General features: G+C 48.5%; 1 protein-coding gene across 19 annotated transcripts in view; it reads left to right on the forward strand.

Annotated features, from left to right (window-relative positions):
* MAPT (microtubule associated protein tau) overlaps positions 1–20848 on the forward strand; it is a 130448-nt gene that overhangs the window by 45979 nt on the left and 63621 nt on the right. For all 19 annotated transcript variants that reach the window (XM_009190918.3, XM_003913230.4, XM_003913229.4 and 16 more), the window contains exon 2: positions 19428–19577. In XM_009190918.3, the coding sequence (XP_009189182.1) occupies positions 19445–19577 (133 nt within the window). In that variant the 5' untranslated portion in view covers positions 19428–19444. The remainder of the gene's footprint in view (positions 1–19427; positions 19578–20848) is intronic.

A 20848-nucleotide genomic window follows, 5' to 3' on the forward strand; every position in this document is an offset into this window, starting at 1 on the left:
CGCTCCATCCTGAACCTGCCCATTCTTGTCTGAATCCTGGCTTGACCACTGACAAGCTGTGTGTCCTTGGGCAAGTTACTTCACCTCTCTGCTTCAGCGTCCTCATCTGTGAGTTGGGGAATCTGGACAGAATCTCCCCCATAGGGTATAGTGAAGACTTGTTGAATTATCCCAAGTGGCTACACAGAGTAAGCATTCAACTGATGTCATCGTTGTCATGATTGCTGTTACTGGAGCCTAGAGTTCATTCTGATACTCAAGGCTGTGGCCCATGTGGCCCCGGTAAGGAACAGTTGGAGGAGTCGGGCATGTTCAACTTGAAGAGGAGACGACAGGGAATGTGGGATGGTTGAATCTGCGAAGGGCCCCCTGGGATGAAGAACTGGCATGTTCTGTGTGGCTCCAGGGCCCTGAGCAGGACCCATTTACCAAAGTCTCAGGGACACAGTTTCTAGCTATAGACAGAAACATTTTCTGTCAATCAAAGAGGGCGAAAATAGAATGAGCCCCCTTAAGAGGTAGTGAGCTCCCTGTCATTGGAAGGATTCCGGAAGAGCTAGGTAACCACTGTAGTGCTCTCAAGGGGCTTTTTTCTTTAAAGTCCTTTCCAAAAGGTTCTGAGAGTACGTAAACAATAGGAAGCCACCTTGGTGCTTTAACAAACTCTCCCCAGTGATGAGGTTTGAGCCAAAGCCAGACTGGCAAGCAGAGAGGAGGCTTGTGTACAAGGAGTTCCTCGGGTCAATTGCTTTTTCCTTGTTCTAGCCAGCCAGAGGGCTCCTGTTGGAAAACAGGAGACCGGGGAGGCGGAGGCCTGACCAAACCAGCCTCTGCAGGCCAGCTGGGAGGCCACAATTCCCATCTGCGGGAAAACTGAAGGGCATCTCTATTTTTAGATTGAGCAAAAGAAAATAAATTTAAGTTTGAGCCTCCTTTGCAACTTCTAAAAAACATCTTTATTGAGATGATCATTCACATTCTATAAAATTCCCCCACTTTGAGTTACAATTCAGTGGTTTTAGTCTTCCTTGATGATGGTCTTTTCATAAGGCTCTTGGAAGATCCAGAAGCCTCTCAGACACAGGTGGGTGTGGAGGGCATAGCACAGAGGCAGACTTCTCATTTCCTGGGTCTCCCCTTTAATGACTCTCAGAGACCCCTCCTTCCCCTGCCGCTGGCTTACACCCCAGGGCTGTAGAGCTTTGCCACTTTCCAAGCAGAACTTAATTTCCTCTTCTGTGTCTACACTCTTTGTGCTTCTTTCTTGCCAGCTTTTTCTCCTTTGCCCACCCTCCCTCCCTTCTTCCCTTCTTCCCTTCCTCCCTTCCTCCCTTCCTTCCTGGTATGTGACTAATTTCTGTTTCAGGACATAGATGTTGTCCAGGCTGTTCTTTGGCCTTTCTGTTGGATGATGGACATTGGCATTGAGAGAGGCTGCTTTTTCTGAAATCATGTTTTGGGGCCTAGGACCTAGGTGTGTGCTTCTGGCTTTGTTTTCTTCCCAATCCAAATTCTGATATGTCCATTTAAATTGATGTAGACCCACAGGGCACTGTGGGACAGATCCTCAGTGGAACATGACTCCGTAACAAGAGCGTTTTGTTTTGTCAAAATGAGAACATATTATTGCTTTTCATCTGATTGTAAACATAATACATGTCTATAAGACAGTATAATGAGACAAAAATGTAGACACTAATAAGAGAAAATCTCCCTAATTGTATTTGTATTCTCAGAGAAAGCCCTTGTTGGGCATATATACTCTAGTTTGTTTGTTTGTTTACACATATATGTACTCTTTTCTTATTTATAAAAATTCTGTACATGTACATTTCTGCAACTACTATTTCACTTGATGATACATAGACCTCTCTAGACCAGCGTGTACATTTCTTCCTCCTTACAAAGCAGTTGGCTTCGCCCAGGGTGCACCAGGACACAGTTTTGGCTCTGTCCCCAGGGTGTCACGGGACCAGGAGATGATCTCACAGGGTCTGCCATCTGCCCTGCCTGGCTGGAGGCTGCATCAAGAGGGCCAAGGGGCACCACGTGTCGTGGATACTGTCAAACAAGAGCCCTTAGAGCTTTCCACGGTCTTTCTTTTGCTTCCCAGCATTGCTTCCCCGCTGGTGGACTCTGAATCTAGAACTAGCTCCAGGCGCCTCTCCAAACTCAGACGGGGGCTGCGGCATTATTATAATGCAAATCTAGGCAAAGCCCTCCCAATACCAGGATCCAGAATGGGGTGGGGCCCTTTGCCCTAAAAAGCTGTTTGGTTTGAAAATACAAACAGGAGACAGAAAGGTTTGGCTAAATTAATGGATGAAGTTTTAACAATGGTAACCATAGTAGGGTTCACCGACAGCCAGCGATGGTTCTAAATACTTGACATGTATTAACTCATCTAATCGCCACATTTTACAGACAATACAAAGGAGGCTCTGGGAGGTTGAATGACTTGCCCAAAGTCGCACAGCTCCTAAGTGAAGGATTTGGAGTGGACTCCGGGCAGCCTGGTCTGACGCCCTACACTGCGCTGTGCTTATCTCTGGCCCCAATGCCGCCATACAGAAGTGTCTGGGGGCACTTTGTCTCTGTCAAAGAGAGAATTCGGAGATGCGTATGCTTGCCCTGGTGTGGCATTTCTCTTTTTTTGAGACAGAATCTTACTCTATCACCCTGGCTCACTGCAACCTCCGCCTCCCAGGTTCAAGCAATTCTTGTGCCTCAGCCTCCTGAGTAGCTGGAATTACAGGTGTGCACCACCATGCCCAGCTAATTTTTTGTTTTGTTAGTAGAGATTTTGTTTTGCTGTGTCGGCCAAGCTGATCTCGAATTTCTGGCCTCAAGCGATCCGCCCACCTCAGCTTCCAAAGTGCTGGGAGTACAGGCATGAGCCACCACGCCTGGCCGTGTGGCACTTTTTACGTGTGTTCAGCAGACACTGTTTATCTTCTGTCCTTCCAAGACAGTGCTGATCAGGTCATTCATTACAGCAGACAACTGCTGATTTCAAACAGAATTGCCATCCTCTTCTCCCCTGCGACTTTCAGAGTGTGACCTCAGACTCAAAAATCAGAAGTGAAAACATCTTAAAAACTATCACCTTTTCTTCCTAATCCTCCTCTCCCCTCCCTGTCTTCCTTGTTGTCCCCATCTAATGAACTATCATGGCAAAAAGAGCCCATTTCTGGCCATTTTCTGTGGCCTTTCAAACTCCCACCTACCCCACTGCTTCTGGGCGCATTCCCTGAAAGCTGAGACTTCGGCGCAGAAAGTGCCAGGCCCTCTGTGCCCCCAGATCGCCTTCCTTGTCTTCCCTGTGCTTGCCTGTCACATTGTGTGGGTTCCAGCGCTGGAAGGAATGAGAAACAGACTCTCTGGTTCTCCTTTTGAAGTTTACCTTCACTCCACCACTTCTGAGACCTTCCCAGAAGTTGCCCCTTGTTTCTCTCCCCTCCAGGGCTGACCCAGAGCTGCCCCTCACCTCTTCCTGCTGTCACCCCACCGCCATCAGGGCAGAGGTTGGGACAAAGCCTCTCCTGCTGGCTCCTGCTATTCTCCCTCAGGTCCAGCCTCCTCTTCTCCATCTTCAGGAGTCTCCCTCTCCACTCACATGTGATAACTTCAGCACCTTGCATCAGTCCAAGACATCACTACTTGTTCAAGTATCTTACCCATGCATTTTTTCCAGTGACATTCACAGCCACCCTGTGAGACAGGAGTGTCATCATCTCCATGTTTCAAATGAAGAATCTGCAGTTCAGAGAGGGCAAGTGACTGGCCCAGCCTCAACAGCCAGCCAGTGGACCCCACTAAACCCAGGGCTTCTGACTGCAGTCCGGGTTCCCTTTCCACCCAAATCCATGGAGGGAACTGAGCCGAGAACAGGTGTCCTTCAGGAAGACGTGAAGCCAAAGCCTCCACCTCCAAACTCAGGGGCCCAGGGAGTCCAGGCACCCATCCACTCACAAGGCTGGATGTGGTGCATTCCAGGAGAGGGGTTGGGGGCAAGTGGCCTCTCCGTGCACCCATGGGGATAGATGCGCACGTGGCATCTCCACATCATGAGGCCTGGCTTCGTGGGTTAGCTCCAGGTCCATGGAGAAGCCAAGTAGGCGGCCCTCCAAGCTCAGCTTTGGGCCCAGGTCAGGGTGCAGGATAGAGCAGTCCTCCCTAGCCCCTGCCGTGAGGCCGAGGCAGTGCATCGTTCACAGGGCACATTCAGAAACCACAACCTAAGAGCCGGTCATCAGTCCGGGTTACGGCTGATGGAAGAGCAGGTGCTTCCAAGAACCCACAATGCTCTTTGGCCAGTGGCCCAAAGGTGCCTCCAAGAGGCTTCACAGCACCCGGAGGTGCTGCTGAGGCAACGCCCTGACTGTAAGGAGAACCATTCACCCTCAGAGAGCGGCCGTGATGCTGTTGCGGCAGTCCCACCATCCCTCCCAACTCTCACTCCCAACAGACTTCCCACTCTAAAGCTGAACTCTCCAGCAAATCATCTCTCGCCAGACTCTCCCCTGACTCTCTCTGGGTCCACTGGAGGTTCCTCAGCCTCTCTGTGCCTTGGTTTTCCCAGCTGTAAAATGGAGCAAAGAGGGCCTGTGTACCCCCAAAGGTGTGGTTGGAGCAGCTCCTCCTACATTAGGGCCTTGAGTGGGGCTTCGTGATTGGTTGATGGAGGTCTCCAAACCCACCCAGTGCCACCGAAGGCTGGGACTGCAGATGCAATGCCACAGGTGTCCTTCCTCAGCCTGGGCAGCCACACATCATGTGTAAAATGGGGGTAATAAGATAATAACAGCCGCTTGCACCTATGTGGCTATGAGGATTAAACAAGATAAATGTGTAACAGTGCCTGGCTATAGAAATATTTACTCCTGTTATTAAGGGAAGAATATGCATGGCTAAAAAGAGAGAGAAGATGTAAAAGCCAGTCCGTCCCCCTCTAGCATATTTAAGGGTAATGTTGAGTTGGTTTGTGGACCATTTGCTGCCTATTAGAGCCGGAAGGTAGGGACCCCCTCTCAACAGCGATGCTACAAATTATACCCATTGGAGGTCAACCAAAAGACAAAGCTTATTGGCTGGACCTGGTGGCTCACGCCTGTAATCCTAGCACTTTGGGAGGCCAAGGCAGGTGGATCACTTGAGATCAGGAGTTCGAGACCAGCCTGGCTAACATGGTGAAACCCCATCTCTACTAAAAATACAAAAATTAGCTGGGCGTGGTGGTGCACGCCTGTAATCCCAGCTACTCAGGAAGCTGAGGCAGGAGAATCACTAGAATCCAGGAGGTGGAGGTTGCAGTGAGCCAAGGTCATACTACTGTACTCCAACCTAGGCAACAGAGGGAGACTCAATCTCAAAAAAAGAAAAAAAGACAAAGCTTGTTAATACCAGCACATTGTTAAGGGAATAAAGTAGGCTGCAGAATAGCTGGTGTAATATGGTGCCATGTAGGGAAAATTACAAGTGTACACAGGAGAGGAGTCTGCAAGGATGTGTCCTAAGATGTTAGAGTGGTTTGTTTGCTTTTTTCTTATATCATTTTGTATTTGACTTTTAAATAAGGACCATGAATCACTTTTATAAAATACATTCTCTCCAGCCCCTACTACTCCTTTAAAGAATAAGAGTGGTTTGCCCAAGAAAGGCAGTTTTTTTTTGCTCTGGTTTTCTTGATTCTGACATCAGAGGAAACTCCTTCTCATCTACTTGGGGCTCTGGGTTCAGGGGATTCATTTCAGGCAGATTAAAGTGGTGACCAGGGACATTTGTGGACACAGGGAGGGACGGGAGCACCATCAGTTTGTTTCACACGACCACTGCCATCCTCACTGAAGGCTGTTGCCTGATCAAAAAAAGTATCAGGCCAGGCACGGTGACTCACGCCTGTAATACCACCACTTTGGGAGGCTGAGGTGAGTGGATCACTTGAGGTCAGGAGTTCGAGATCATCCTGGCCAATATGGTGAAACCCCGTCTCTACTAAAAATACAAAAATTAGTCGGGCGTGGTGGTGGGCGCCATAGTCCCAGCTACTTGGGAGGCTGAGGCAGGAGAATTGCTTGAACCCAAGAGGCAGAGGTTACAGTGAGTGGAGATGGCCCCACCTCACTCAAGCCTGGGCGACCGAGGGAGACTCTGTCTAAAAAATTTATATATATATTATATATGTCAAAAATGGGGTAGTTTTTAGAACTATAGTAGTTCTAAAAACAAAGGCCATCCAAGCATGACAGATTTACAAGCACTTTGGTTATTCCAGTAGTTACAATGGAGGATAGAAGCTTTTAGTTAAAACAAACAACACAACAAACCCAGAAACCTTAGGTCAAAACCAAAATTGTCCTCTCAGACACAATCTGCGAATTTTCTCATGACAGTGGGCATTAGCCAACTGACATCAGCCGCAATCATCCGTGTGCACACAGTGGCACCACCTCTTCCCAAAAAGCGGCCTTCATCCATGCCCTCATACAATCGTTGATTATTGTCTTTGGATTGACGCCCAGAATTATTTCAGTTTCTTCTTGCCAGCATGAATCTTTTCTTTCTGTATGCTCCTTATCTTCTCTCTTTAATTTGGCAGTTTTGCTTGAAATCTGGGTCTTTCATTAGTAATAGTTCAGTTTGGTTCCAGAACATTCTGTGGTGTGATGCCATGTGACCACAAGCTCACACTTCAGAGCTCTTCGGGGGCCAGTCTTACCGAGCACCTCTCAGTGGCTGCCTGTGTACTGGGCGCTACTTGTGGTGGGCAAGAGAGAGGAGGGGACACAAAAGGAGACACAGCTCCTTCTTAGAAGCTCAAAGTTGGGGACCAGCTGCCACAGAAGAGTATCTTTAGCATCCCAGACACCAAGATCTGGCCTTACAAGGGTGTTTATTAAGCCTTCTCAGCTCTTTTTCTTTTTTTTTTTTTTCAGACAGAGTCTCACTCTATCACCCAGGCTGGAGTGCAGTGGGAAGATCTCGGCTCACTGCATGCAACCACCACCTCCCGGGTTTAAGCGATTCTCTGCCTCAGCCTCCCCAGTAGCTGAGATTACAGGCGCCCAACACCACACCCAGCTAATTTTTGTGTTTTCAGTAGAGACAGGGTTTCACCATGTTGGTCAGGCTGGTCTCGAACTCCTGACCTCAGATGATTTGCCCACCTCGGCCTCCCAGTGTGTTGGGATTACAGGCGTGAGCCACTGTGCCTGGCTTTGCTGTTGCTTCATCTATAGTATGTTTGACTTGATGACCTCCAGTTACCTTAGACAGAGGTTCTCATCTAAGCTCCAACTTTCCATTTCCATTTTCCTCGCCTTTCCCCTTAACCCCTCCACATTTCTCTCAAAATCACCCCAGTTCTGTGGCCGGGTGCGGTGGCTCATGCCTGTAATCCCAGCACTTTGGGAGGCTGAGGCGGGCGAATCACGAGGTCAGGAGATTGAGACCATCCTGGCTAACACGGTGGAACCCCGTCTCTACTGAAAATACAAAAAATTAGCCGGACATGGTGGTGGACGCCTGTAGTCCCAGCTACTGGGAGGCTGAGGCAGGAGAATGGCGTGAACCCAGGAGGCGGAGCTTGCAGTGAGCCGAGATCACGCCACTGCAATCCAGCCTGGGCGACAGAGTGAGAGGCTCCGTCTCAAAAAAAAAAAAAAAAAAATCACCCCAGTTCTAAAAAATACTCTTCATTTTTCTTTTAAATTTCAAATTATACTCATTGAAATAAATCAAAATAGCATAGAATAAGCAAAAAAAAATGGATCCCACCCTTCCTCACTCCCATTACATAGGGCTAACCATAGTTAACCATTTAATTACTAGGTTTTTTTGTTGTTATTATTTATTTATTTATTTAGAGACAGAGTCTCATTCTGTCACCCAGGCTGGAGTGCAGTGGTGTGATCTCCGCTCACTGCAACCTCCGCCTCCCAAGTTCAAGCAATTCTCCTGCCTTTGCCTCCTGAGTAGCTGAGATTACAGGTGCCCGCCACCACACCTGGCTAATTTTTGTACTTTTGGTAGAGACAAGGTTTCTCCACGTTAGCCAAGCTGGTCTCCAACTCCTGGCCTCAAGTTATCCACCCACCTCCGACTCCCAAAGTGCTGGGGATTAAGGCGTGAGCCACCACACCCAGCCCTCCTGGGCTCTCTTTTCCTTTAGTTGCACACACTCCCCTGTTCCTGGAGTAGAGGGATTTCCTAGAGACTGTGGGCTCCAGCCTTCACCTAAGCCCAGGACTAGGATGCCTGCCCTATCACTTATCTTTATAGATTAAAGCAAAATAGCTGGACCATAAGCATTCGAGAACAAATGGTGAATAAGGAGAAAGTTCTCCCAGGAAACAAGAGCTTTACTTCAGTTGGGCCAGTGTCCTTATATTCCTTAGCTGTTGCCAGTCACTGCTTGATTTAATCTCGGCTATCACTTGGCCTGACAGGTCTGCTGCTGGTGCCAGGATGTCTGGGTTTTTAAGCCTGGCTCCATTACATACTTCCTGTGTGACCTTGGGCAACTTACTCAGCCTGTCTGTTCCTCAGTTTCCTCAGCTGTATTATGTCGGCATAATAGTTTGTTGTGTGAATTAAATGAGGCAATAACTGGAAATGCTTCAAACATGGTTCCTATTAGGAGAAATCTGTTTTCTGCCTAAATGTGCTGCAAAATTCCTGGTGGTGCAGAGCAGGAGACCAGAGCAAAGGAAAGACAGGGTGCAGAAGCCAAAAATTACCTTGGAGAACAAAGCGCATGTTAAGGTTAATTTTGGATTCTAGGTTTATCTCTGCTTGGTCTTCAGTTACCTGCGAGAGATCCATTTAGGGGATTTTTGTTTAACGATAGCTTTATTGAGATATAATTCATATGCCATAAAAGTCACTCTTTTAAAATGTTTCCGGTATATTCACAAGGCTGTGCAGGCTTCCCCGTGCTTGATTCCAGTCTGGGTTTTTAACTGAGCGGTTAAGGGGGACCAGACCAGAACCGCCGGCCAGGCGGCGATTCCGCTGAGTCACCGTGGGCGCGGGTGCGCGGCGGCGGAGCCCGGGACCTTCCTTGGCTGCCCCCTAGCGAGGGCCGCAGGGCGGCCTGAGACACCGGCCGGGGCCGCCCCACGGCCGTCGGATTTAGCCTGGAAGCTCGGTCCAGGTCCCCAGCTTGATGCGCCCGCGGTATGGGAGACCAGCCCCACTCGGGCTTCCCCTGAGCGCCCGGACTCTTGACTCCAGCAGGGCCTGGGTTATGACCATCAACTCCCCTTTCCCAAAGGGGATGCTCTGTTGGGAAGGCACCCATTTGATACAGTAGCGTAGAGATGGATTTTAGCATCAAAATATCAGAATTCAAGGCTTGCTCTCTGCTTACTAGCTGTGTGACCCTGAAAAGATTTCTGAACGTCTCTGAGCTTCAGTTTCCTCATCATTCCTTCTCACAGGGTGGTTGTGAGCATTACAGAGATCCTCTCTGTGAAGCCCCTGTGAGTGGCTCATCCTCAGGGCTGAAGTAAACATGTTATTAATAATCCAATACTGGCAAGGGGTGTTGACTGGTCCCCCTCCCTTCCCCAAGGAGCTTTCTAGAACCTGAGTTATCATTACCAAACTGTGCTGCCTTGAGTAAGAACGATAGAAGGAACAGGAAGGATGGTGGCAGGTGCAGGAAGGCAGATTGGTCCTCGCCTCCTTGCAGCAAGAAACAGCCCCAGATCGTGGGAAACCTACAGACCTGCCAGACAGACTAGGAGCAAAAGCTGGGGCGTTAAGAATCCCCAGGGAGGTTCTCCTGAGGGAGCAGCCAGTTGGATTTTGTAAGCAGAGATTTGGCTGGGGAGGAGTGACGACATGGGGAGCAGAGGGACAAAACTGTCGGGAATCCTGCCTTGAGGGCAGGGGTGTGTGTTGGGGGGAGTTAGGTCCCTGGGGCTCGGTGGCCTTGGGCAAGTTTCTACCCCTCAGGTCTTTTACCCATCTAGGGACTCCATCTGTCCACCTCACAGGTTACAGTGAGCCTGGATGCACTGTCATGGGCAGGTGCCCAGGAAAATGGCAGACATGTTCCAAACAGCAAGCAGTGTTCCCCAGTGATGTCCAGGGTCACCTCGGAGGTGGGCAAGATGCCTGGGGTTTCTTGTCCACCCCACAACACCTCAGGGGACAGCCAAAACTGTCCCTTCAGGTAAGCTGCACAGAAGATGTGAACTCTGCTGGGAAGACCTTCTTCTTTGGGAGCAAAAGGGACCCAGGGTCTCACCTGCACATCCCTGTCCCTGAGGGCCTGGGGGTTCTTGGAGGCCCAGCCTTGGCAAAATGAGGAAGAATGTGAAGGTTGTCCAGGCCCCTGCCAGGCTCCTTCCTTAGCCAAGCACTCCCCTTCGTGCACACACACCCTTCTCCCTCCACTGCGTCTCCACTGTTGTCAGAAAAGTCACAATAAAAAGGTCCATATCTAGTTCCCACACTTTTAATTTTTTTAATTTTATTTATTTATTTACTTATTTATTGAGACAGAGTCTCACTCTGTCACCCAGGCTGGAGTGCAGTGGCACAATCTAGGCTTACTGCAACCTCTGCCTCCTGGGTTCAAGTGATTCTCATGCCTCAGCCTCTCAAGTAGCTGAGGTTACAGGTACGTGCCACCATGCCCAGCTAATTTTTGTATTTTTGGTAGAGATGGAGTTTCACCATGTTGGCCAGGCTGGTCTCAAACTCCTGGCCTCAAGTGATCTGCCTGCCTCAGCCTCTCGAAGTGCTGGGATTTCAGGCGTCAGCCACTGCACCCGGCTCCACACTTTTCACTTATTAAAAGACTGTGGTGTCCATCAATGGATGAATGGATAAACCGATGTGGACTATCCCTCCCATTACCCAAGGAATGAAGACGGAACTTTGCCAAGATGTGGATTCACAGTGAAAGAAGCCAGTCACCAAAAGCCACGTGCTATGTGACTTCCCTTATACGAAATATCCAGAAGAGATACATCCATGGTGACAGAAAGTAGATGAGCAGCTGGGGGCTGGCAGAGGGGAGAAGGGGGAGCAGCTGTCTATGAGATCCAGCCTTTCTTCTGGGTTTGGTGAGAATGTTTTGGAGCTAGAGAGAGGTGATAGTTGTACAACATTGTGAATGTACTAAATGCCACTGAATCATTCATTTTAAATCGTTCGTTGTATGTTGCGTGAATTTTAAGTCAATCAAAAACAATTGTTTGAAAAGGGAAAAGCCTATGGGTAGCGGCAGCAGTGATTGGATTCATGATTCGATTCCATGGCTATCCCTCCCCTTACCCTCCAGCGTCTTCTTCTTTTACTCTGCACTGTCATCTTTGTTCCCATCTCTCTCTCTCTCAACCCTGCAGACACTTTTCCCTTTCTTTGTCTGCCTTCACCCTCCGGATTTCTCTGTCTCCCTATGAGGCATGAGTTGAGGCTGGGAGGGTATGATTCTGAAGAAGGCACCAGGAGTGACTCAGCTAGCCCCTTCCCCTCCCAGGGCCTCAATTTAGCTACAAAACCACAGGGAGGGACTCAGGAGGCAGTGCCTTTCCAAGGGTCCCTAAAAAATGTCCCATTTTAGTGTCCAGTTTCACTCAACTTTAGCGCTTCCCCTAAAATGTGTTCGTTACCTCCCACCCCACTGCCTCTAAGTCACTGCCTGAGAAAACAGGATTGAGGAAAGGAGAAAGGAAGAGAGAGAGAGAGGAGAAGAGAGAGAAAGGGAGGAAGGCTGATGGACTTAGAAAAGCAAGAAAACAAGTGGTCTGAGGAAAACAGCCTTGGTGTGTTTATTTTCCTGTCTGTGTATCGCTTCTCGGCCTTTTGGCTAAGATCAGGTGTATTTTTCTGTCTGTGTGTCTCGCTTAGATTACAGGGATCTGTGGGTGATGACATGTCTGGTCCAGGCTGCGTAGCCACCTCAAGGGCATGCTTATTTATGTGTTTTTCAATTCACTATCTTTGCTTGGGAGTCCCAGGCCAAGAGGCACAGCTGCACCATTTGTCTATTGGTTTAGATATCCTTTATCCAGTTCTTCCAGAGAAATCATCCTGACCTTGGCTCTGGAGGAGGTGGGCAGTAGTGGTCAGAGAGGGGAGGGAAAGGAAGGAGCCAGGTCCCTGGCTAGGATGCCAGGGTCCCCTGCCTCTCACCTGGCCTGGACTGGAGACCTCCTGCTGTCCTGTCACTGATCACCACCCCGCCCCAGGCTCCTGAGTTAGAAGACACAGGCTAAAGTAGACTATCTCTCCATTGAAAAACCCATACAAAATAAAGGTTCATAAAAAATAGAAATTTAGACCAAGTGCTGTAGCTCACACCTGTGATCCCAGCACTTTGGGAAGCCAAGGCAGGTGGATTGCTTGAGCCCTGGAGTTCATGACCAGCCTGGGCAACATAGCGAAACTCTATCTCTACAAAAAATACAAAAAATTAGCCAGGCATGGTGGTGCACATCTGTGGTCCCAGCTACTCAGCCTGTGGACCTACATAGACTACAATGTCAGCATAAGAAGGGAGCCCTGGGGTCACCAAATGGTTTGGGGGGCAAAGAACTTGAAGGTTGAGAGAAGTGGCTTGGTCACCCAGCTGTCGGTTGTGAGACCTGGCCACTGCTTCTTCCATACCCTAGACCTGCACCCTGACATCTCGGGTAAAAAGTTGGGGAATGTTTTATGGTCCAGGATGAAGGAACAGGCAGTGAGGGGCAGCGGAGTGTCACTTTGCATTTCTGTCTGCCTGGTACTGGCTGTGTGACTTGGACAGGTAACTTCCCAGACTCCTGGGAATCATAATATCTATGATGATGATGATGATGATGACACCTACCTCAAGGACTGCCCTGAAGGGTCACAGAGATGCCTGCAAGGCACCTGCATGGAGCAAGCGCCCCTTCTCTGGCAGGTGCCAGTTAAGCACCTCCTGTTGCAAGGCCCTGAGGCTATGGCACTGAGTGACCCTGCAAATCCTACCTGGCGAGGCTGGCATTCTTGTGCTCAGTCAGTGTTGGTTGTAAGACCAAGAGGAGTCACTTCATTTTGCTCTCCAGGAACATCTTTCTGGGTCCTATTTTTTGCCTATGTCAAGCAGAGCCTCAAGATGCTCCTGAAAATGGGCTTGTCTTTATTAACATGGCAGGTAGGTCCCAAAGCATTAGCATGGGGCAGCTGACCTCCCCCAGCCAATGCAGTGCAGTGACTCTTGCAACCGAGTCTAATCAGGTCCATGAACCTACAAGCATTTCCTGTCCAGGACTGGGGTGAAGGCTGAGCCTCTCTGCTTAGAGATTCTTCCCATGCATTCCACTATTTCTCCCCAAAGAAAAATATTGACCCTCGAGAGGCACACAGTTTATTTCTTTTGCATAGTAAATAGTAGCCTGTATTTTAAGGAAGAATTGATTTCTGCATCAGCCCCTGTAAGTCATCAGCCTTCTATTGGTGCATCTGACTCTCTCTAGCTCTGCAGGGGTGTTGGAGGGGGAGGGGAAGGAGGGATCTTTATTAGAAACCAGAATAGTGAGATCCATTGCCCTGTCATCTGCTCCATGGCGCTGAATGAGGCAGCCCAGCAGTGAAACACCGTGAGCGAGCATCCCCAGCCTGCAGAACAGTGGGGCACTGCCCCGAGTCCTAGGAATGACCCTTGATTCTCCTGCTCCTGACTTGGAACCCATGAAAACCTGTAGAAGCAGCTGAGGAAAACCCAACATGAAAAGCAGAACTCCACACTGAGAATATAGGAGGTGATCGGAACATACAGTGATTCTTGCTAAGACTGATTCACTGTTTTTATTTTTTTTCAATTGAAGAAATACTGGAGAAGCCTAAAGAAGGAGTCTAAAAACTCTGGCCCATGGGCCAAAATTGTCCTTGAGCTAAGAATAATTTTCACATTTTTAAATGATTGAAAAATAAAATAAGAATGATGTTTTGTGACACATGAAAGCTATGTGAAATTCAAATTCCAATATCTATAAATAGTGTTTTATCAGAACACAGTCATGCTTATTCATTCATCTTCGATGGCTGCTTTCCCACTGCAACCACGTTGAGCAGTTACAACAGAGATCACGTGGCCCACAAAGTCTTACAATATTTACTATCTGGCCCTTTCCAGAAAAAAATGTGCTGACTCTTGACCTTGACCTCAGCACTTTGGGAGGCTGAGGCAGGTGGATCGCTTGAGCCCTGGAGTTCATGACCAGCCTGGACAATATTAGTGAGACTCCATCTCTACAAAAAATACAAAACATTAGCCAGGCATGGTGGTGCACACCTGTGGTCCCAGCCACTTGGGAGGCTGAGGTGGGAGGATCGCCTGAACCCAGGAAGTCGAAGCTGCAGTGAGCTGTGATGGTGCCACTGCACCTCAGCCTGGATGACAGAGCAAGACCTTGTCTCCAAATAAATAAATAATACAAAGTAAAGTAAATAAAATAATATAAAAAGGAATCAATTTAAAATTATAATGAAAGCCAAGGGGCATAGTAGAACAAATTTTCTAGAGCTCATTAAGTCAAATGAGTCACCAGTTAGTAAAACGCAGTCAGGGGGAAGAGAGGGCAGGATTCTTTGAAGCAGCGGCTCTCTTAAAAACAGAACCCACCCTTGTCCAGCTGCCTTCCCTCCTGAGGGTGTTCCCTTTGACCATGTGACCCCCCACCCCCTATTTCCCAGCCATCGAAGCCCACCTCTAGCATAATACGAGCTTCTAATCCCTCTCCCTGACCCCATCCCAATTTTGAAGCCCAGTCTAGTATTTTCTCAACTATACTTCTTGGCTCTGTTCCTTCCTTTCTATCACCTCTGCCTTTTCACTGCAAGCTTGGACCACTGCAGTCACCTCCCTACCAACAGTCGTTCCCTACCCATCCAGTCGGCCCCGCCTGCTGCTGCAAAATTCACCTAGGGCACCTCTGTGGTGCTGCCCCTGCCTGTGGACAAAGTCCAAGCCAGCCACCTCACCCACCTACAGGTGAGTGGGGAGCAGCCAGCATGTCCAGTGGTTTACCTCATCGCCATAGACTTGGTGATGTGTTGATGTACAGAGAAGGGGTGTTCGCAGCCACAACACAAGCAATCCTGCCCCACATGGGACCTAAGATGGACATGCTGCAAGCCACCTCTAAGAATCCAACATAAGGCAGAGGGGAGAATGGCTCACACGGCACAAACACTCCTTTTTGTTTTGTTTTTTTCTTTTTGAGAGGAGTCTCACTCTATTGCCCAAGCAGGAGTGCAGTGGCACAATCTCAGCTCACCGCAACCTCCGCCTCCCAGGTTCAAGCGATTCTCCAGCCTCAGCCTTCCAGGTAGCTGGGATTACAGGGGTGCCCCACCACACCTGGCTAATTTTTGTGTTTTTGGTAGAGACGGGGTTTCACCATGTTGGCCAGGCTGGTCTCAAACTCCAGACCTCGGGTGATCTGCCTGCCTTGGCCTCCCAAAGTGCTGGGATTACAGGTGTGAGCCATGGGGCCTAGCCTCCTTCCATTTTAATGTATGCCTAATTTGCCCATTGAGAACGGTTGAGACACATTTTAGGTGGCCAGGGTCTACTTAGAGTTAGTGCTCATGATCAGGCCCAGGTCCAGCCTGGCTGGCCAAATGGTGCCTTTGACCTGCTCTGGCTCTGTGCAAAGGAATGAGCTGATGGATGGGGGCGCAGTGTGTGGGCAGTGGGCTGGGGCTGGCAGGACTCAGTGACCAAGGAAAGAGAACTTTCCTCACCACCAACCTGTCTTTTCAGGGCACTGCAGGGGGGCTTTGGGACTTGGTGATGAACACAGCATAGTGAGCTGTCCAGCATGTGGGCTCCTGGATTCTCACAGTTCCCGGGCTCCTTCAGAGGCTCTCTCTAAAGAGAGCTGCTCTCTCTAGAACCCACACATTTAGAATATAGGCAACCACTGCAATGGGGACAACTGACCTCAAACATAGAGACCAGAGCAGATGGGGCTCATCGTGTGAAACTCATCTTGAACTCTAGCAGCTTCTTTTCACAAGTTCATGGAGAGAGGTTTTCCACTGAGGGAATCACATCTGTCTGATCAAACGAGGCTTGGGAAATGGCTCTCTTGTTCATTCCCTGGAAACCTCTGATGGAACCACTGCCACTGTGGCGGCCCCAGCACTGGCACCCCAGCCATGATTGGTGCCCCAGCCACATCTCTGCTGTGAGCCCCAGAGCCCTGGTTAATTAATCATCCGTGTGTTGACGGGGAGAGGCCCGTTCACGAAAGCGGTGTAAAGCCCAGGGCGATGTGGCCATGGCAGGAAGGGTGCGGGACTACGTTCCACCCCCAACTGAGAGATTCAGAAACCAGAAGAAAATGGAAAAGCATACTGTGCTCTTGGGTGGGAAAACTAAATATGAAGGGAGCAATTTTTATAGTGTTGGCCTATAATACAATTCCAGCTGAAATCCCAATGGAGCTTTGAGAATTTGCAGGAAAAAAAAATCTAAAATATATCTGGAAGACAAAACTTACAAGAAGGTTTCAAAAATAATTTTGAAAAAGAAAATGATATCTGAGCCCACCTAGAGAATAAGACTTGAGATCCAAAGCTTAAATCAGGAGGCTCTAGCACCAAAACTGACAGATAAACGGGACAGAGTACATGGCACATTGACCTGGGAAAGAGGGCAGATTGGTCTGCAAATAGGCCTGGGTCCATTGGCTTTAGCTGTTGCGTTTGGGGAGAAAGTTTTCAACCTCACTCCATCTTAAACCTAAAAATATTCCAGATGAATCAATAAATATGAAAAATTAGACCACTAAAAACCTAGAAGAAAATGGATGATCTTTCTGTACCATAGAGCAATGGAATAAATCACAAAGGAAAACAGATTTGACTATATAAAAATTAAACCCTGCCTATCAAAAACCATCAGAAACCAAAATAAAAGGCAACCAACTGGAGAAGACAGTTGCCACAAATATGATCAAGGGTTAATGTTATTCATAAATTAAGAGTCCACACAAGTCGTTAGAATGAGCACTGAGACCTGAACAGAGAAGCAAAAAGAATGTGAGGGGGTCAGCGCGGAGGCTCACGCCTGTAATCCCAGCACTCTGGGAGGCCAAGGCAGGCGGATCACGAGGTCAGGAAATTGCAACTATATTTTTTAATGCATAGACTAAGAGGCTACAGGGAAATATCACAGATCCTTAACATACATTCCCAAACCTTTGTAAATCCACAGATTCATGAAAACAGACACGTTTGCGCAAGTGCCTGATCTTTCCTGTTATACATTCATTAGAAGTCAAGCCCTCGTACCACACAGTATCTGCCTTTTCAAATGTGATCAAAATGTTCTCTTTTGCTTCAAGGCCATTTTTCACAAGGCAATGGCATTTTTGCCTCTTCATCAGAGTCACTGTGTGCCCTGGAGGACTGAGAACAGCAGAGCCGTGTTGGGATGGGACAGGGCAGCTGGGAAGATTGGGCTCACTCCCTACTAAGTGCCTCACTCCCGTACAGCCCCCATAGAGGAAGAGGGGTTCAAATTTATTCCTCAGCCAGATGGCATGTGCCCCCTCTCCGGGAATCTCACGTCACTTATGATGGACCAAAATTCCAAAAGCTGAATCCATGACTGTCAAAGTCTGGTATGGCAGGATGTCAACAGTAATCATTTCTGGGCAGAGGGATGATTTTCTCTTCCCATCTTGCTTTGTATAAATACATTTTCTATAATAAGATTGTATTACTTTTCTCATGAAGAAATAGCAAAGTACTGTTTTACTCAAAATATGAATAGAGCCAGGCATGCTAGCAGCTTATGCCTGTAATCCCAACACTTTTGGAGGCGGAAATGGGAGGGTCACTTTAGCCCAGGAGTTTGAGACCAGCCTGGGTAACATAGTGAGACCCTGTCCCTCCTCCCCCCCAAAAAATCTACAAAGCATTTATCCTGGATTATTCACAGGGGCCAAAAAAAAAAGAAAAAAAAAATTCAAGCCTCTTTTGGCCATGAGCTATGAATATGAAAATATGCAAATGTGAAAGAAAAGCCAGCACATCTGATTTTTACTTTTACTTTCACACCTCTGTCTACCATATTCCAAGAGGAGAAACTTGGTCATTGAAAGGAATCGATCAAATCCAAAGAACAAAACTACTGTGTTCATTAAACTTCTTAGTGTTCACAAAGCTTTAGCTGCAGGTTGAATGGGACACCCCGAATTGGGCTCACCTGGGCTGCAGGGAGCAGAGATAGCACCACTGCACTCCAGCCTGGGCAACAAAGCGAGACTCTCTCTCAAAAAAAAACAAAGTTCAGAAATTCAAAGTTGTGAGTTATTTTTAAAATAATAATAATTATAATGATAATTCACAATAAAGATGAGGACAAAGTGTGAGCAAATGGTGGTTTCTGCCGGCTTTGTTGAGCTGAAGCAGCCTCTCCCTGCTGGGGCTTTTGGGGAAAAAGGGTATGTGTTGCTCTTCAGATCCCAAGCCTCATGCCCCTACTGGGCCCTGTGTGGTGCTTCTCAGCACACTGGGAGAGCCACCGTTGGAACGCACACCTGGGGGACCTGGTGGGTGACGGTGCGGTGAGTGGGGGCCACAGCCTGACTCCAGGGAAGCCAGCGAGCTCAGAGCTGGAGGAGTCAGGACACCCCCGATGGGTCAAGAGTTGGTTTTGCTGCCAGTTGGCATCTGATTGAACCATCCCTTCACTTCTCCGTGCCTCACTTTCCTTACCAGACGTGCTCTGCTGATGCCATTCTCTCCTGTTCAGTCCTACCTTCACCATTGAAGAGGAAGAGCAAACTGCTAGGCAGCAGCATTGATTTTTTTAAGGAAGTGGAAAGAGAGCTGGGAATAACAAGTCAGGCTCACCTCACCTACCTCACCTGGTGGGTTTGTTTGTTTCGTTTTGTTTTTGTTTTGAGACCGAGTTTCGCCCTGTCACCCAGGCTGGAGTGCAGTGGTGTAATCTCGGCTCACTGCAATCTCCACCTGCCAGGTTCAATTGATTCTCCTGCCTCAGTCTCCCGAGTAGCTGGGATTATAGGCACCTGCCACACGCCTAGCTAATTCTTGTATTTTTAGTAGAGATGGGGTTTCACCCTATTGGCCAGGTTGGCCTCGATCTTCTGACCTCAGGTGATCCACCCACCTCGGCCTCCCAAAGTGCTGGGATTACAGGCATGAGCCACCATGCCTGGCCCTCACCTGGTGGTTTTGAATGTGAACTGAATGTGTTGGTAAGTTAAGCATGCGGATAGACGTAAATAACACTTGGGCAGGAATATGGAGCACGGGATGAGGATGGGTGCCCAGCTGTTGGAGAGGGTGATGGGGAGGCTGAGATCTGCCTGCCATGAACTGGGAGGAGGGGCTCCTCTCTCTCTTCACCCCCACTCTGCCCCCCAACACTCCCTAGAACTTATCCTCCCCTCTTCTTTCCCCAGGCGAGCCTTGAACCAGGATGGCTGAGCCCCGCCAGGAGTTCGATGTGATGGAAGATCATGCTGGGACGTACGGGTTGGGGGACAGGAAAGATCAAGAGGGCTACACCATGCTCCAAGACCAAGAGGGTGACACGGACGCTGGCCTGAAAGGTTAGTGGACAGCCATGCACAGCAGGCCCAGATCACTGCAAGCCAAGGGGTGGCAGGAACAATTTGCATCCAGAATTGTAAAGACTTTTTAAATACATTATTGTCTTAGATTGTCAGTAGAGTGAAACCTCATTAATTTGAGTGGGCCAAGATAACTCAAGCAGTGAGATAATGGCCAGGCACAGTGGCTCACGCCTATAATCCCAGCACTTTGGAAGGCCCAGGCAGGAGAATCCCTTGAGGCCACGAATTTGAGACCAGCCTGGGCAACATAGCAAGACCCCGTCTCTAAGAAAAATTTAAAAATTAGCTGGGTGTTGTGGTGCATGTCTATAGTCCTAGCTACTCAGGATGCTGAGGCGGAAGAATCACTTGAGCCCAGGAGTTCAAAGTTGCAGTAAGCTGTGATTATGAAACTGCACTCCAACCTGAGCAACACAGCAAGACCCTGTTGGAAAAAAAAAAAAAAGGAAGAAATTTACCTTGAGTTACCCACATGAGTGAATGTATGGACAAAGATTGCAGGGGCTTGACAATCTTTCAAATACAGGGTACTTTTTGAGGCGTTAGCCACACCTGTTGGCTTATAAATCAGTAGTATTGATTAGCATGTAAAATGTGTGACTTTAAACGTTGCTTTTTATCTCTTCCTTAGATCAGGCCTGACTGGCCTCTCTTTAGCAAGAGTTGGTTAGCCCTGGGATTCTTACTGTAGCCACATCAATAAAAGACATCAACTTCTAAATATTCTATAATACCATCTTTTGGGCAAATTGACTTCGCCTCTTCCTTTCTCTTTCCAAATGAAATGTTTCATTTCACTGTCAGACCATATGGTCCGGGACCCCACGGAGCACACAGCCTTCCCTCTGTCTCCCCATGCTGGCCCTTCACCCACTGCTGGAGTGCCGAGTTGGTCCAAGGGTTGGACCAAGTTCTCAGGTTGTCTCAAGGTTGGTCCAGGCTGTCTCAGTGCTGGCTTGTGCTACAAGGAGCCCTTCTTTCCACGGGTGTCGCTAGCAGTGAGTGCTCACAGCAACAGCCCACGGTGCAGCCCGAGGGCAGGGTGGACTCAGTCCCTGCCTCCATACCCATTTCTAAGCAAGCAAAATGGCAAACACTCTACTTTTCTCTTTTAATGCTAAAAATAAGAAAACACGCTGCAGCCCAGGGTATGGGTAGTGGATGGAAGCCATGGAGTTCCAAGGTGGGAAGTGACCTCTACTGGATGTGTCTATTCAGGAAGATCACTGGAGTGGGTGGGGTCTCTG

The sequence above is a fragment of the Papio anubis genome, chromosome 17 (assembly GCF_008728515.1).
Source record: "Papio anubis isolate 15944 chromosome 17, Panubis1.0, whole genome shotgun sequence".
In the NCBI taxonomy this organism is placed as follows: domain Eukaryota; kingdom Metazoa; phylum Chordata; class Mammalia; order Primates; family Cercopithecidae; genus Papio; species Papio anubis.